At 39.2% G+C, this 16,884-nt stretch overlaps 1 protein-coding gene across 6 annotated transcripts in view; it reads left to right on the top strand.

Annotated features, from left to right (window-relative positions):
- The window catches only part of NBEA (neurobeachin), a 361,568-nt gene that overhangs the window by 134,556 nt on the left and 210,128 nt on the right, over nucleotides 1-16,884 (top strand). For all 6 annotated transcript variants that reach the window (XM_083608943.1, XM_083608944.1, XM_083608945.1 and 3 more), the window contains 2 exons: nucleotides 9,912-9,976; nucleotides 14,681-14,789. In XM_083608943.1, coding sequence (XP_083465069.1) covers nucleotides 9,912-9,976; nucleotides 14,681-14,789 — 174 coding nt within the window. The remainder of the gene's footprint in view (nucleotides 1-9,911; nucleotides 9,977-14,680; nucleotides 14,790-16,884) is intronic.

Raw genomic sequence — 16,884 nt, 5'->3', positions numbered from 1 at the left:
CTAAATTTACATGAAATATCACATTACAAACGTCTGAAGGTACATGTCATGGATAATTCAGTTCATATGGGCAGGTTTTTAGACTCCGAAGGATATGCAATCAAGTCTGTTTCCCCAGAGGAATTTAGTCTTTGTGAAAAATTCGCTTTAAGGTTTATGGAAACTCCTAAAGGGATACTGCGTTATTTGGCACTGAGAAATGGCTGTTGTTTCTTTGCATTTTGGTTGCTATTGTCCCTTTTTAATAGCTTCCCTTCATTTGTGTTAACACACTGCATTTCACACATATGAACGTGAGGTTAAAATTAGATTGATTTTGGTTATTGCAGCTACAGTGGTCCTCTGGAAAATTCATAATATGTAATGACATGTTCAATGCATTTGAATTAAGTTAATTTTCAGGGGTGGGTGGGATTAAGATGTTGTTTTTGACAAGATCTGCCCTTTATTAGCTGGTCTTTGTTCCCTATAGCCTAGTTTTATTTATCACATCTGTGATACTGTTTTGTGGCAGATTTCTCAAATAAACCATGAAGTTTCTCTTAAATTTCCTTTCTTCTCTTTTTTAGTATAGCTCCTTCTTTGATACAGAGCAGATTTGGTTTTCAGTAATGGTTCCTTTTCTCTTTAAGAACGACAATAGCATCTAACTATTTCCAGATTGTTATACAAGTCCCCTCTTCAGAATACTGGTGTACTCTGCATTAGGCTAGATTTTGTGAGTCTTCATCTTTCTACAAAACTGTACTGTACTGTATCTGCCAGTAGTTTTTGTTTTCTTAACTAGAAAATAAAGGTCTCATTCTTTAATACAGATTGTTCACTTATATTTTTCAATATAGTGACTAATCAGGGAACAAAGTGAAACTGTTTTGGGACCTGAAACTCTAAAACACATTTAGCTTAAATATGCATAACGTTTTCCCAAGAACATTTGACTTTTCTGATTAACCAAAAGGGATTTTTATGTTCTGGTGATGTAACTTTCACGAAGCCCATAATCTTGAGATCTTGACTGAAGGCTTTTAAATGAAGGACCAGCACAGGGGGCGGGGCAGGGGAGATACTGTTATCGTTTTCCTTAGGAACATGTTTACTTTCAGATATTATACATTGAATACATGATCACCCTAGAGGCACTACTTGAGGATTGATGAAGAGGGATTTGACTTGTAACAAGCAAAAATGATTTCTTTATAGTTAACAGATGAGAGTCCCTATGAGACCCTCACAGGGAGGAGAACATAACAGAACTTCAGCCCAAGAGCTAAGTTACTGTTTTGAAACTATGTCTTTACAAAAAGCTGTGGTCAATAGGTACTTAAAATAACTGCATAAGTAAAGAATAAGTGTTTAGAACAGTGGCTTTAAAACGTTGATCTTTAAATAGTATCACCTTTATCTCCATTAACTACGACAAATGAAAAGGAAAAATTGCATTGTGGAAAATATATTTAGAAATGGACCTTTTGTTACCAAAAATGAACAGTAATTGATCTAAAGCATCTAAACTCAATGCAGCTTGTCTTATCTTGTATACAGTGATTTTGGATCCAGTGCTATATCTGGATGCTCAGGTAGTGATCACGCTTAAGAGCACATTTTACCTGCTTAGATTGATATGCCAGCTGCAGTCTTTCCTGGATTGCCAGCCATAATAATGAGAGGCATCCAGAGTAGAGTACTTTAAGATTACTGTGAGGCAGCCTAGGGGAGTCAATTGAAAGTTCTGCTGGGTCGGAAGGTGGCTGATGTGTTCAGAAGCAGCACTGGGAACAAAATCACACACAAATGAGTTTAGATGCCCATGTCTGTTGACATCACCCAAGAACTGAATGTGAGGACCTCAACTATTCAGTTACTGTTTATTTGTGGTAACAATAATCTTGTATTTTTACTCCTGGTTTTTTTTTTAACTGCTAAGGCATTTGGGCCTCCAATAGCAATGTACACTGTACACCTGCTCCTTTGGAGGGAGTGCAACCATATCGTGAACAGGCAACTAACTAGCTGCATTTTTTTTTTTTTACCTTTAAAGACATAAATTGTCTAGTTTCAAGATACTTCAGATACCTCATTTTCTCATATAAACTTAGCTGTACTTTAAGATCTTCTTCATAGGCCCTGTTCCAGGTATCTCTGCTGACTGGAATGTAGTGAATGGTTATTCCTTGTGGCAGTAGCACCAAGTGTCTAACTCGCTCCCTAAGTTCCTTCCCTTCATTCTTATTAGATGTTAGGTTAAAGTAGTCCCCCCCCCCATAATGAGACTTTGGGACTCTGTGATTTGCTGTTTTTAAAAGGAATGGGGAACCTGTGGTCCCCCACAATTGCTGACCACTGGCTATGTTGACTGGCGATACAGAGAGTTGGAAGCCCAATAACATACAGAATGAAAACTGGGCATATTTGTGTGATTGTGAGAGAAGGCATTCTTTCATGTATCCAGGTCCCAAACTAGACTTTCAAAGTGGCACATAATTGACAGGGGGCCAGTGGACTTGTTTAAATAGTGAGATATCCCCATGAATGGTTCCAGTCTGTAGCCTAGTGGCTGTATTTTGACAACACATTACAATAGTCTATATACTCTAGGGTGATCAGAACGTGAATAGCCATAGCAGTCTTGGCTAGTGAGAGATACTCCTTAGCACAGATGCTACACACCCACACACAAAAACTCTCCCTGAACAGGTGAAGTATCCATCAAGAGTGCCTCTGTGTTGGGATTAAGCTCCCAGTGATCAAACCTCAACTATTCCATTACTGATCTCAGACACTGATTTGACACCTATCTACAAGGATGCTGTGGTTGATGGTATTGAAATATGTCCATGGGATTAGCAGGACTGCAGTCCTGTGTCCTTCCCATTGCACAGATCATTCATCAAGCAAGGCAGTTTTGGTACTGGCACTAGGTCTGAAAGCGGATTGAATGAGTTAGAAATTGTTTAACAAATAAAATTAAAATAAGGTTTTGCCACATATTTAGCTCCAGCTAGTTAAAGACACTTGGATAATGCAAGCAGGAGTACTTTGGAATGATGTAAAGGTCATGCACAATTAATCATCCCAATGCATATAATCTTAAGCTTGGTAGAGCTAAGTGGCAGGAGATTTATATGGTTTAGACAAGTGCTTCTGAAACCTAAAGGCAAATCTCAAGTATTTTATTAAGCCTTTATTTGTGGAGAAACAAAGAACACATAAAATTTACATCCTCCAAATAACAAGATTTGTGATATTGTCAAGTCAAAAGGTGATGTTGCTTCAAGAGGTGAAAGTGTTCCATTAGTCAAGGTGTGTATTTGCGCCTAGTACTTATGATTTATCAAGCCAGCAGTAGGGATGGGGGAGAAATTTGACTTGGTTTGAATTTTAAAGCGAATCTTTCAAATTTTCACTTTTCAAAACAATTATGAGAACTGAAACAGCCATCTTTCAAAATTCACACTTATCTGAATTTTGTGATGCAATTATTCAACCAAAAAATTGATAAATCCTTCCATCTCTAGTCAGCAGGTCATGATATTATGATATCTCTTAATATATGTACTGATTGGGTAAGTCTCAACCTAATTAGCTGTAAAAATCCTGCCAACCAGAATGCCCGAGATGCAGCTATCACGGTGTGGGGAGGATTGATGCCACCAAAATATGATCTCCCCTGGTCAGTTGCCACAGTTCCCGCCAAATGCTCTTGAATGATGCTGTATCTCAGGCATTATTGGGTGAGAAGATAGCCACTGAGTAATTTTTCAGTTTGACTTCACAGGGGAAAGAGAATGAAAGGGAAATGGATAGAATTAATAATAGTGGTATAAATTGGATTCAGAATTATTATTTTTTAGGAAGCAGTGAGAGAAATCCCTTTTAGACATGGTTCAGCAGGTCAATAATTTCTTTCTAGAAAATTTTCTAGAAAACTTTTAGTGCTGGTATGGCATTTCCCCAAAATGTATTTCTATCCTGATATCTAAGAGTCCAAAATTGGGACATGTAATGACTTCCTGGGGTGGCGCTGTGGGTTAAACCACAGAGCCTAGGACTTCCCAATCAGAAGGTTGGCGGTTCGAATCCACACAACGGGGTGAGCTCCCGTTGCTCGGTCCCTGCTCCTGCCAACCTAGCAGATCAAAAGCACATCAAAGTGCAAGTAGATAAATAGGTACCGCTCCGGCGGGAAGGTAAACGGTGTTTCCGTGCGCTGCTCTGGTTCGCCAGAAGCGGCTTAGTCATGCTGGCCACATGACCCATAAAGCGAGATGAGCGCCGCAACCCCACAGTCGGTCATGACTGGACCTAATGGTCAGGGGTCCCTTTACCTTTAATGACTTCCTGATCTTTATAATTTCATGGCAATATGGATACTTGTGCCACCTTTCACATTGTGTCTCTGTGCGTATTCATTTATTTAAATTTATATCCCATCTAATTTTCAAATGACATTCAGGGCAGTTAACAAAATCATAAAAATAAGATATAAAATAGTTCTTTCCCCCGCCAGCTCCTTTCTCCACTCTTTTATCCTCTCTTGCTAGTAAAACTGAATTACTAAGTCACGAAATGAAAAAGTGTCACTGATATGAAAAGTTTGGAAAGCTCTTCTCCTCTGTGCATTGGAGGCATTCAAACTATTAGGAAACCCAAGTTACTTACAAATGAAATCATTTTTACTTCAGTGTTGTTATATATAATATCTGTTTAATGCCAACTATGGATAAGTCACTGTACATAATGTTGAGGCGGCGAAGTCTCTGCCTAGAGGGCTTGAACTTTGTAACAAATGGACAATGCTCATTAGGGCGAGATGTCAGAGGCTGTCAAATGGGAATTAGGTGTTGAAATAACAAATTCTGGTGTTTCAGAAAAGAACAGTGTTGTTTTTCATTATGCAAATACAAATTGATTGAATATTATTATTATTGTATTAGTATTAGTATTAATTTTTTTGCTTCGTTCCTGATGGATCAGGAAATTGTCACTTTATTACAACTTTACTAGCACCTGATTCACACTGCTTGGAGAAAGTTTATCACGTGTGCTGCGGTTACTGGATATGAAAACACATCACTAAAATGTGGGAGGGGTATACTAAGAACATCACAAAATGGTAGTGATTGCAGAAGATTGCTAGGCAGTGTAATGGAAGGTTGTTGTTGTTGTTTAGTCGTTTAGTCGTGTCCGACTCTTCGTGACCCCATGGACCAGAGCACGCCAGGCACTTCTGTCTTCCACTGCCTCCCGCAGTTTGGTCAAACTCATGTTGGTAGCTTCGAAGACACTATCCAACCATCTCGTCCTCTGTCATCCCCTTCTCCTTGTGCCCTCCATCTTTCCCAACATCAGGGTCTTTTCCAGGGAGTCTTCTCTTCTCATGAGGTGGCCAAAGTATTGGAGCCTCAGCTTCACGATCTGTCCTTCCAGTGAGCACTCAGGGCTGATTTCCTTCAGAATGGATAGGTTAGGTTAGATTTTCTTGCAGTCCATGGGACTCTCAAGAGTCTCCTCCAGCACCATAATTCAAAAGCATCAATTCTTCGATGATCAGCCTTCTTTATGGTCCAGCTCTCACTTCCATACATCACTACTGGGAAAACCATAGCTTTTACTATACGGACCTTTGTTGGCAAGGTGATGTCTCTACTTTTTAAGATGCTGTCTAGGTTGGTCATTGCTTTCCTCCCAAGAAGCAGGCGTCTCTTAATTTCGTGGCTGCTGTCACCATCTGCAGTGATCATGGAGCCCAAGAAAGTAAAATCTCTCACTGCCTCCATTTCTTCTCCTTCTATTTGCCAGGAGGTGATGGGACCAGTGGCCATGATCTTCGTTTTTTTGATACTGAGCTTCAGACCATATTTTGCGCTCTCCTCTTTTACCCTCAATAAAAGGTTCTTTAATTCCTCCTCACTTTCTGCCATCAAGGTTGTGTCATCTGCATATCTGAGGTTGTTGATATTTCTTCCAGCAATCTTAATTCCGGCTAGGGATTCATCCAGCCCAGCCTTTCGCATGATGAATTCTGCATATAAGTTAAATAACCAGGGAGACAATATACAGCCTTGTCGTACTCCTTTCCCAATTTTGAACCAATCAGTTGTTCCATATCCAGTTCTAACTGTAGCTTCTTGTCCCACATAGAGATTTCTCAGGAGACAGATGAGGTGATCAGGCACTCCCATTTCTTTAAGAACTTGCCATAGTTTGCTGTGGTCAACACAGTCAAAGGCTTTTGCATAGTCAATGAAGCAGAAGTAGATGTCTTTCTGGAACTCTCTGGCTTTCTCCATAATCCAGCGCATGTTTGCAATTTGGTCTCTGGCTCCTCTGCCTCTTCTAAATCCAGCTTGCACTTCTGGGAATTCTTGGTCCACATACTGCTTGAGCCTTCCTTGTAGAATTTTAAGCATAACCTTGCTAGCGTGTGAAATGAACGCAGTGGATGTAGCCTACCTTGATTTCAGCAAGGCATTTGACAAGGTGCCCCATGATATTCTTGTAAAGAAGCTGGTAAAATGCGGTCTTGACTATGCTACCACTCAGTGGATTTGTAACTGGCTGACTGACCGAACCCAAAGGGTGCTCATCAATGGTTCCTCTTCATCCTGGAGAAGAGTGACTAGTGGGGTGCCACAGGGTTCTGTCTTGGGCCCGGTCTTATTCAACATCTTTATCAACGACTTGGATGATGGACTCAAGGGCATCCTGATCAAATTTGCAGATGACACCAAACTGGGAGGGGTGGCTAACACCCCAGAGGACAGGATCACACTTCAAAACGACCTTGACAGATTAGAGAACTGGGCCAAAACAAACAAGATGAATTTTAACAGGGAGAAATGTAAAGTATTGCACTTGGGCAAAAAAAATGAGAGGCACAAATACAAGATGGGTGACACCTGGCTTGAGAGCAGTACATGTGAAAAGGATCTAGGAGTCTTGGTTGACCACAAACTTGACATGAGCCAACAGTGTGACGCGGCAGCTAAAAAAGCCAATGCAATTCTGGGCTGCATCAATAGGAGTATAGCATCTAGATCGAGGGAAGTAATAGTGCCACTGTATTCTGCTCTGGTCAGACCTCACCTGGAGTACTGTGTCCAGTTCTGGGCACCACAGTTCAAGAAGGACACTGACAAACTGGAACGTGTCCAGAGGAGGGCAACCAAAATGGTCAAAGGCCTGGAAACGATGCCTTATGAGGAACGGCTAAGGGAGCTGGGCATGTTTAGCCTGGAGAAGAGGAGGTTAAGGGGTGATATGATAGCCATGTTCAAATATATAAAAGGATGTCACATAGAGGAGGGAGAAAAGTTGTTTTCTGCTGCTCCAGAGAAGCGGACACGGAGCAATGGATCCAAACTACAAGAAAGAAGATTCCACCTAAACATTAGGAAGAACTTCCTGACAGTAAGAGCTGTTCGACAGTGGAATTTGCTGCCAAGGAGTGTGGTGGAGTCTCCTTCTTTGGAGGTCTTTAAGCAGAGGCTTGACAACCATATGTCAGGAGTGCTCTGATGCTGTTTCCTGCTTGGCAGGGGGTTGGACTCGATGGCCCTTGTGGTCTCTTCCAACTCTATGATTCTATGATTCTATGATTCAATTGTGCGGTAGTTGGAGCATTCTTTAGCACTGCCCTTCTTTGGGATTGGGATGTAGACTGATCTTCTCCAATCCTCTGGCCACTGCTGAGTTTTCCAAACTTGCTGGCATATTGAGTGTAGCACCTTAACAGCATCATCTTTTAAAATTTTAAATAGTTCAGCTGGAATACCATCACTTCCACTGGCCTTGTTATTTGCAGTGCTTTCTAAGGCCCATTTGACTTCACTCTCCAGGATGTCTGGCTCAAGGTCAGCAACCCCACTACCTGGGGTGTACGAGGCATCCATTTCTTTCTGGTATAATTCCTCTGTGTATTCTTGCCACATCTTCTTGATGTCTTCTGCTTCTGTTAGGTCCTTACCACTTTTGTCCTTTATTATGGCAATCTTTGAACGAAATGTTCCTTTCATATCTCCAATTTTCTTGAACAGATCTCTGGTTCTTCCCATTCTGTTGTTTTCCTCTATTTCTTTGCATTGCTCGTTTAAGAAGGCCTTCTTATCTCTCCTTGCTATTTTTTGGAAATCTGCATTCAATTTCCTGTATCTTTCTCTATCTCCCTCGCATTTTGCTTGCCTTCTCCCCCCCCCCCCCCGCTATTTGTAAGGCCTCATTGGACAGCCACTTTGCTAATGGAAGGCTAGAGAGGTGTAAACAGGTCTGAATACCTGGGTTTGAAAATCTTGGATAAAGGGGGAGAGTGTTGGCATACAGAGATGAGCAGCCATCACGGCTACTGCATGGACACATGACTTAGTGATAGGAAGGACTTTGGGAACAAAATACATATTCTTCCATGATTTGGCCAAACAGTTAAAAACCCTTTATGTTCAGCATATGATCAGATGGAGCTGCCCTTCCCATTACTAGTGCTTTCCTGGAAAGGGCTGGGATAGAATGGGAGCAACACCAGGGCTGCACAGGTGTACCAGGGAGACTGTCGCTTTGCCCTGCCCCAGTCCTTCCTAGGTAAACAACAACAATGCTGGCCAGAGATTAGCGCTAACTCATCACATGTAGCTCCACTGCTTTCATTGTTATATGAAATCGTATATGTCAAATAATTCTGTGTACATTGCGGCAGCCTTTGGCTATGTGCAATAAAACTGACTGAGGCTGAGACTGAAATTGTATATTTTTATTTTATTATTTTATTCTTAATTTTAACTGATTTTAACATTTGTATCTCTTTTGTGACTTCATTTAACACCCCTTAGAAACTATGGGGTTCAACAATATATCAGTTGTTTAAATAAATTGAATTGCAGTACAGTGGTACCTCTACTTACGTTCATGTCCGGTTACGTATCCTTCGGGATACGTACGCAGCAAACACAGAAGTATTTTCCCGGGATTCACTGTACGCGCATATGCAGAAGCAGTCCGTCCGGTTGCGGAAACCTCGGGATCCAACTGGAGCTCCGGAATGGATCCCCTCCGCAACCGGAGGTACCACTGTTTATTTTAAGTAATTTTTACCATGGAACGCTGCCTAAGTGTGTTGATGTCAAAATGTATTAATTTCCAGAGAGGGAGTTACTTTTTTATATTAAATGAGAATAAAATTGTAGCAATTTTGGACTAATAGGATAGAATAGCTCTTCAAGAAAGGATACTGTCCTGCCCATTCAGCCTGGTCTGGTTTGGGCAGGAGCAGCAGAACCACCTCTCCAGAGATGGGCTACATGAGGGAGCAGAACCATCTAGTCCATTTATGCTTGTTCCACCCCTAACTTCCTCTTTGTCTGGCTGTTTCAGCACTTTCCCTCCATCAGTGGAGCACGTTTTTAAAATAGGGCAATCCTGGTTGCAATGGTAGGGTTGTGTGAGGAACTAGAAAAGCCAGTGCTGAACATTGATGAGTACTCAAAGGTGGCAGTATGGTGAAGGGGGATTCCCTTGATGGTTCTTCTAGGATCTGGAGGATGGTACCCTTACTCTTGCAAAATGTTCCAAAATATATTTTATATTCTCTTTTATGACTTTGGAATTCTGAACTGCTCGCCAGTTAAATGCCTCTTTCTTTTAACAATAGTTAGTCACAACATTTACATGATGCATCTTAAATTAGTAGATTGCTTTCATATTTTGCTTAAACATCTGATGCATTTTTACAATAAATACAAATTTCCAGTATGTATCATTACAATGCGATGGAAGAATGGAGACCTTGTGAAGAGCGAGCATATGGTAACCAGAGAAATCCTTGTAAAACACGGATGAAATAATCTTTATACATCAAAATTAAATACTTTCGAAATTAAGTGCTGCTTTTTAAAAAAAGATGGTTTATTCTTCCCCTTTAGGAATGGCAGAATTCTATACAGAAGAATGCAGGACTTGCTTTTATTGAGCTCATCAATGAAGGAAGGTAATTAATTTTAAAGCTTTTGGACAAGTAGTCATTTTGTATCTAATTCCTTTGGGTGATAATACTTTCACCATCTGCTCCAGGAAGACCAGAGGACAAACTATTTTAATTAAACAGTTTAACAGCAGGGAAACTTTGCTTAGAAAATACTTCTCTAGTTAATACATAAAATACTGAACTCAAATGTTTATTTATCTAAGAACACCTATGCAATAGTTTAAAGTTGCTTTGAGATTTGAACCACCATCTTTAAGCAGCAAAGTCCACCCCACTCCAGATAGAATCTAAGAAACCCAATCTGCAAATCCATCTGCCGCTCCATCTGCTTTGGAGTACCCTGCACATCATATAGTAAAGTGTATTTGTGCAGTTAATGACAGAGCACTATTTTTTATCATAATTCCCTATGTTAGTTTGAGGTACTAGATTATAAAATAGATACTTTATGCATGCCAGTTCGTTGTGATGACAGTTAGAACTTTGGGTGCAATCCAGATTAATTATGTTTTAATTTGAATTATGTGGAATGTGACTTGCACTCTCAACTAAGTGATTTTAATGTTGATGCTACTGAATACTCTGTTTTAACTCCCCCCCCCCCCCTTTGAGGCACTTTTTAGTTAAGCTGCCAAGAGGACTATTTAAATTTGAGTTTGCCATATCTATGTATATTTTTGTTGACCTATTGGAGTAGTATGTGTAATCTAATCATATGGCTATATACGGAAATGAAGAAAGTATCCCTTCTAAAAAATTGTTTTTAAAGCCTATTTTTTTCTGAGGGTATAAGATTAACAAGGGTGAAATGTAAGATCTCAAATTTATAAAACTTAATTTACAATCACTTGTGTGATGCGTTTGAATAATACAGTAAGTGTAGTCAGAATGAAATATGCCACTTTTTGTAAATGTTTATAAGCTTTCTGAGCAAAAAAAATTCCTCACACTATTTTGTGTGTAGAAACAGAATAACCTGCACTGATAAATCACTTATATCCACATGGATTTACTGTAATCTTTGTGCCAGAGGTCAAAGACTGCACTAGAGTTTTATCGCCATTAGAAGTCTTTGGATGCAAGATCAGAACATACATTAGCTAAGCAAACAAACGAAGAAAACTATCTCCCCTTTATGCCCTGGAATATACTAGGGGCTTCTAACATTTGTTAGCGTCATGATTCCTTTGCATGGTTTTGTCACATGAGACAATCATATATTTGTATACTTGATTCTATACTATAAGCACTAAACGAATCAAAATTTATTTATTGTGTGATTTTTTTAATGTATGGCTACATAAATTGAGTAAATAAAATCTTTTCAATTTCTTAGTTTCTGCTCATTAGCTTTTTAGGGGGAAAGTTGCTGCTTTTGCTGATGTGAGCATAAATGAATGAAAACAAAATCTCTGTAGTCATATTTTTCTAACCCATAGTTTTAACCAAAATACCTATCAGATCATATGCATATAATTATTGCTAAAAGACTACTTTTTCTGTCCTGAGCTTTTGATATTGCCCTCCTGGTGGCAAAGAGGAAATTGTTATAAATATTTATTCTTCTTAATAGCTAAAGTTTGAATGCAATTCATCAATCATAGCTAGAGAATGCAATTGTGCAGTTGTCAACAATTAACAGGACATAAACAGTTGATGAATGTGCAGTAGAATTAAAGTGCTCCCTTGAACAGCCTGAAATTATAAACTGGATCATTTAAAGGAATCCAACAAAAGAGCTTTATAATTAAAACAAAGCAAGGTTAATGGAATGTAAAATTGCATATAATTACTATGCATTTATGATTGAATTTTAAATTATGAATTGAAGAACACTGCAAAAGAATTTGTGAATTGGATTTGGAATCCCTTTCCAGTTGTTATTTTAATTTCAGTAAGGTTATATAATCAAGCAAATCTTAGAAAAACCTGGCATCTTGCTTTACAGAATTAAACATTTTTGATTGCAAATTAGGCTAAACACAGAAAATTAGGGTTGGTTTAAAAAACCAAAAAAACAGTGTCAAGTATAAAATCAGTACAATGATCAGAGAGTATTCCCACAGCTTTCAGCATGCCCAGTGGTTTTGTTTCATTACTTCTATAAGCAAGTCATTTTTAAAACTGCCTGGGAAACCCCACAGAGTTTCCATGATTCTATGGATCAAGACCTAGATAAAGTTATAGGCGATACTCTTACTTTAGGATATGGGCCAGGATCCAAAGAACTACTTATTCACAAGGCAGTGTTACGCATGAAGTGAGCTCCAAGTCTGAATGATAGAAGATGATGCAAAAATGGAATATGATGTGTCTTCACCTGCACAAATGGTACCAACCTGTAGCCAAGTCTGTGTCACTTACTCAGATCCAAATGCATAAATCTTGTGTCAACATTTCTAACTTTTCTTCTTTAAGAGCATTCTTTGTCATTTTGACAAGCGCTGTAAAAAGTACATTTATTTAGATTTTTATGGTACAATCCTATACTAAGAGGCAAGTCCTATTGAGTTCAGTGGGCTTATTCCCTGATAGGTGGGTATAGGAGTTACTTTGAAGTTAGAAGTGAATATGTTTACCACTAGCCTAAAAAAAAAATGTGCTAAGCATTGTTTGGATACACATTCTATTTAATGTTGGCGATTTGGCCAGTGTGAAGTTCTTGGGGGCATGCGCCATGCATAGAGCTGCCTGTAAAATTGAATGGAAACATCTTTGACCATCCAGAACCTTTGTGTGCATTGATACCCACCCATGCACCAGAGTTTCCGGATTAGGTTGTATGTGTGTATTGCAGGTGGTGTGGTGCAGTAGAGGCATGTGCAATGGTGTAGTTTGCTCCAGTGTCACATTTTAGAGAAGCATAGGCAGGTAACATGTAAAAAGAAGAAGGAGCTAGTTTTCCACAGGCAACCAGTATGTTTCCTTTGATCGGCAATATTCCTAAGAGCACCTGCCAAACACTGTAGAACAGGGCTAGGCAATGGGTGGCCTTACAAGTGTTGCTAGAACTACAACTCCTGCCATTGCTGTTCATGACCAGTGCTGGATTTATGTATAAGCTAAACAAGCTATAGCTTAGGGCCCCACTCTCTTGGGGGCCCAAAATTTTTTTAAAGGAAAGAAAAAACTAGATGTACTTTTCCAAAATATAAGATAAAAAACAAATAAAATAAAACCTATATACAGCAACAGTTGTTTTGTGTTGTATAGGCGCCTATGATGTAAGTAATGGGCTCTGCCTGCTAGCCTGCTCCCAAAAATATCACTGGTTTGCTCATTTCTATATATAGGGTGCCTACATTCTTCATGGACTGGTTACATGGCAACATGCGCAAATGGCTTTAGATACCTATTAGGTCTATAAATTACCATATAGCATATATTCAACACAAAAAACAGTGAGAATTTGTTGTTGACAAAGGACAGCTGGACATATGAAGGGCCCCATTACCTTCAGTAGCTTAGGGCCTCATCAAACCTAAATCTGGCCCTGTTCATGTCTATGTGGACTGGAGATGTTGGAAGTTGGCCGTGTTTTTTTCTAGCAATATGCTGTGCTGACACCTTTTTTTCTAGAAAAGAGCACTGGAAGTTGGCATCCAACAACATCTAATTGGCCACAGCTTGCCCAGCCCTGCTGCAAGATCCTGGAGTTGAATGCCTGCATTCTTTGCAACATGTTAAGAGATTGTGGCATAAACCTTGCAAACAATGCAGGGCAGTGACTTTGAATGGCGCAGTATCTGAGGCCATACTTGAAGATAGGGCAGAATATTGAATGGGCAGTAGTTTAAATTTGCATTTTTTGTGACAGCCCAGTTTAGGCCATCATGTCTCATTATGGCACCAAAGTGCACATTATAAATAAGGAAGCTTCTAGTAGAGAGCATTACTTTTTCTGCAGCTTAGATTTTTTCCTGAAACGTCTTCCTTTGAAGAACAGATACACAAAGGCAGGATTTTCAAAGCACTCATCACTGGCTTAAATCTGCTTCTGCTGAAGTCTGCGATAACACATTTATTGTGTTCTGTTGGATCAGACTTTTAAGCCAGTATTAAGCACTTGCATTTCATCCAGAGAATAGAGTTGGTTTCTGTTTTGTTTAAGGGGAACTGAAAAGGGAGAAGAAGAGATGATTTCAATCATCCATGATTTTGTATAGTGGAATATTTAAAAGTTTGTTTTGTTCAAATTGTCATTGGCAATGAACAAAAACCTATGCAATTATAAAAGGTGTGATATGGCATTTATTTATTTATTAAAATTATGATCTATCCTTTACCAAATGCTTCCAGGATGGAAATACATAACATAGCTAAAATACTGTACAAAAGAATCAAAACCAAAATCAAATATGCATAGAACTGTGAAAATCATCATTAAAATAAAGTAAAGTATGTTGAAATGAGGTAAGGATCATTACAGCTGACTGAATGGTATGGAAAAAAGTATTTGGTTGCTTTCTCTGGACATACATAATCCAAATAAAACAGTTGTTTATAACAACTACTAATTAATTATGGTAATTATGGCAATTTATGTTGGTGGATTTTGTCTGATTTTATAGATCAGTTTATTACCAAATCATTGTTTTTTCATGCTAATATAAACAAATACAGTTTCATGTATATTTACATTTTATGTATGAAATGTTTTTAATGAAGATACATTAAGACTGATTTCAGTTAACTTTTTCTCTCCAGACTATTGTGTCATGCAATGAAGGACCATATTGTACGTGTTGCAAATGAGGCGGAGTTTATCTTGAACAGGCAGAGAGCTGAAGATGTACACAAACATGCGGAATTTGAGGTAAGTCCGGCAGCTGATAAAACTCTGATTTTTCTGTTTTCATTCAGCTAGCATTTACACTGTAGCCTTTCTTTCCTCACTTCCCACTTCGAGGTCCTCGTAGCTCCCCAAATCTGATCCAGAGGGCCACCCCACATGCTTACAGAATGAGACTTCCTCATCCTTTCTTGCCCCCTGTAACTCTCTACACAGTCCTCAAATCCAATCCAAACAGTTTCCAAACTCTTCAGAGCAGATTTTGGGGACACATGGGGTTGCTGGGGAGAACAGAGGAAAGGGAAGTCCACTCGCATGCTGTGGGATACCACCCTGTGACATTACACTCTACTTACATAACTGATAATTTAGTCATATAATTCCAGTGATTGCATTTATACCTTCTTCTTTTCAAAAAACACTAGTTTTTTATTTTGAAAAATGCTGTGAAAAGTCATTTATTTAGACTTTTGGTGCACTCTGATACTCCGAAGGCGGTCCCACTGAATTCAATGAGGCAAGTAGGTTTAACTGGGATTATCAGTGCAGTGGTTGTTGGTGCACATGTTCCCACCAGTGCCTTTCCTTGGGCGCACAGCAGCCCTTCCTCACCCCACCCTTTCCTGTAATGCAGTTAGACCTGAAAGAAGACATGTATTGTAGCCAACAAAATACGTTCTCAATCCTATGCGGTGTGGGTGTTGGAAGGGGTTACAGCCAACAAAGGAAGGCTTAACTTACCTGTCCCCAGCTGTGATTCACACAAACCCCCCAAAACCCCTGTGCCACAATTAGACTTGAAATATTTTTTTTATTTGCTACATTGCCCCTCCCTCTCTGTAATTAGGCTTGCATATTGGTTCCAATAAAAGGTTTTGGTTACAGAATCATAGAACTGTAGAGTGGGAAGGGATCATGTGGAATGCAGGAATCTTTTGCCCAGCTCATTGTCCCAAGAAGGTTGGAGCTCCTTGGTTAAAGGTTTGCAACCTTAGGCTGCAATTCTAAGCACACTTACTAGGTAGTAGAACCTGTTAAATACAGTATAATTTATTCCTAAACCAGGCTTCCTTAACCTCAGCCCTCCAGATGCTTTTGGCCTACAACTCCCATGATCCCTAGCTAGCAGGACCAGTGGTCAGGGATGATGGGAATTGTAGTTTTAAAACATCTGGAGGGCAGAGGTTGAGGAAGCCTGACCTAAGCTGATGTACTGTCACTATTGATGCACTGTTGAGTCACACTAACTTTCAACCACTGGAGGAATAGCAATAATCTATCATGAAATGTCACATAAGATCAAGGATAGAGAAGAGGGTGTGTGTGTGTGTGTGTGTGTGTGTGTGTGTGTATGTGTGTGTGTGTGTGAGAGAGAGAGAGAGAGAGAGAGAGAGAGAGAGAGAGAGAGAGAGATGAGGTTTATTGGCAACATTTGGCCAGCTCTCTTCACTGCATCTTTCTTATATGGTTTTGTTCTTTTCTGCATAGATTGAAAACAGAACTTTGCCTGATATTTTCTTTCTCAGTATATATAACCTTTACTTTATTCTGTCATCTGAGACAGCAGTCACTTGTCATATGGGATTGCAACAAATTTATTACGAAGCATATTCTGGATATTTTGAGTTTAGGTATTAAAAAAAAATCACATTTACAATTAAGTGTATGTCAGAGTGAGGTTTCATATTGCTTCAACAGTAAATAACATTTGATATTTATCAGAGCATCATGCAGTAAACCAAGATGACAGTAGAAGATTGAGTTATCTGCCCTTTGAAGAATTTGTTGCGGTATAAGATCTGTCAGAACCGTAGACAAAATGAGAATATTCAATTAGCTTCCAGCTTCAGTTAGCAAATACAATTTAGAATATTAACCAAATTCCCTTAAGGGAAAAACCTAAGTCAATTTTCTAGTAAGCAAACCAAGATCTTTCTCAAATGTGAGATTCTTCAAATTTTTCTGTTATCTTGCTATTTCGAAAATACGATACTTTAGACAGGCAGTATAAACCTGTTATTTGAATTAATATTAAGAGAAGTATTTAAATAACCATAGTTAGAGATGGACTTCTAGACATACTTCTGAGTTACAGACTTGTGTCCCCAGAAAACCTGTT

Source organism: Podarcis filfolensis, assembly GCF_964270895.1.
Source record: "Podarcis filfolensis genome assembly, chromosome: 4".
In the NCBI taxonomy this organism is placed as follows: Eukaryota; Metazoa; Chordata; class Lepidosauria; order Squamata; family Lacertidae; genus Podarcis; species Podarcis filfolensis.
The sequence above is the reverse complement of the archived record's forward strand: the minus strand, read 5'-3'. Positions and strand labels throughout refer to the sequence as shown.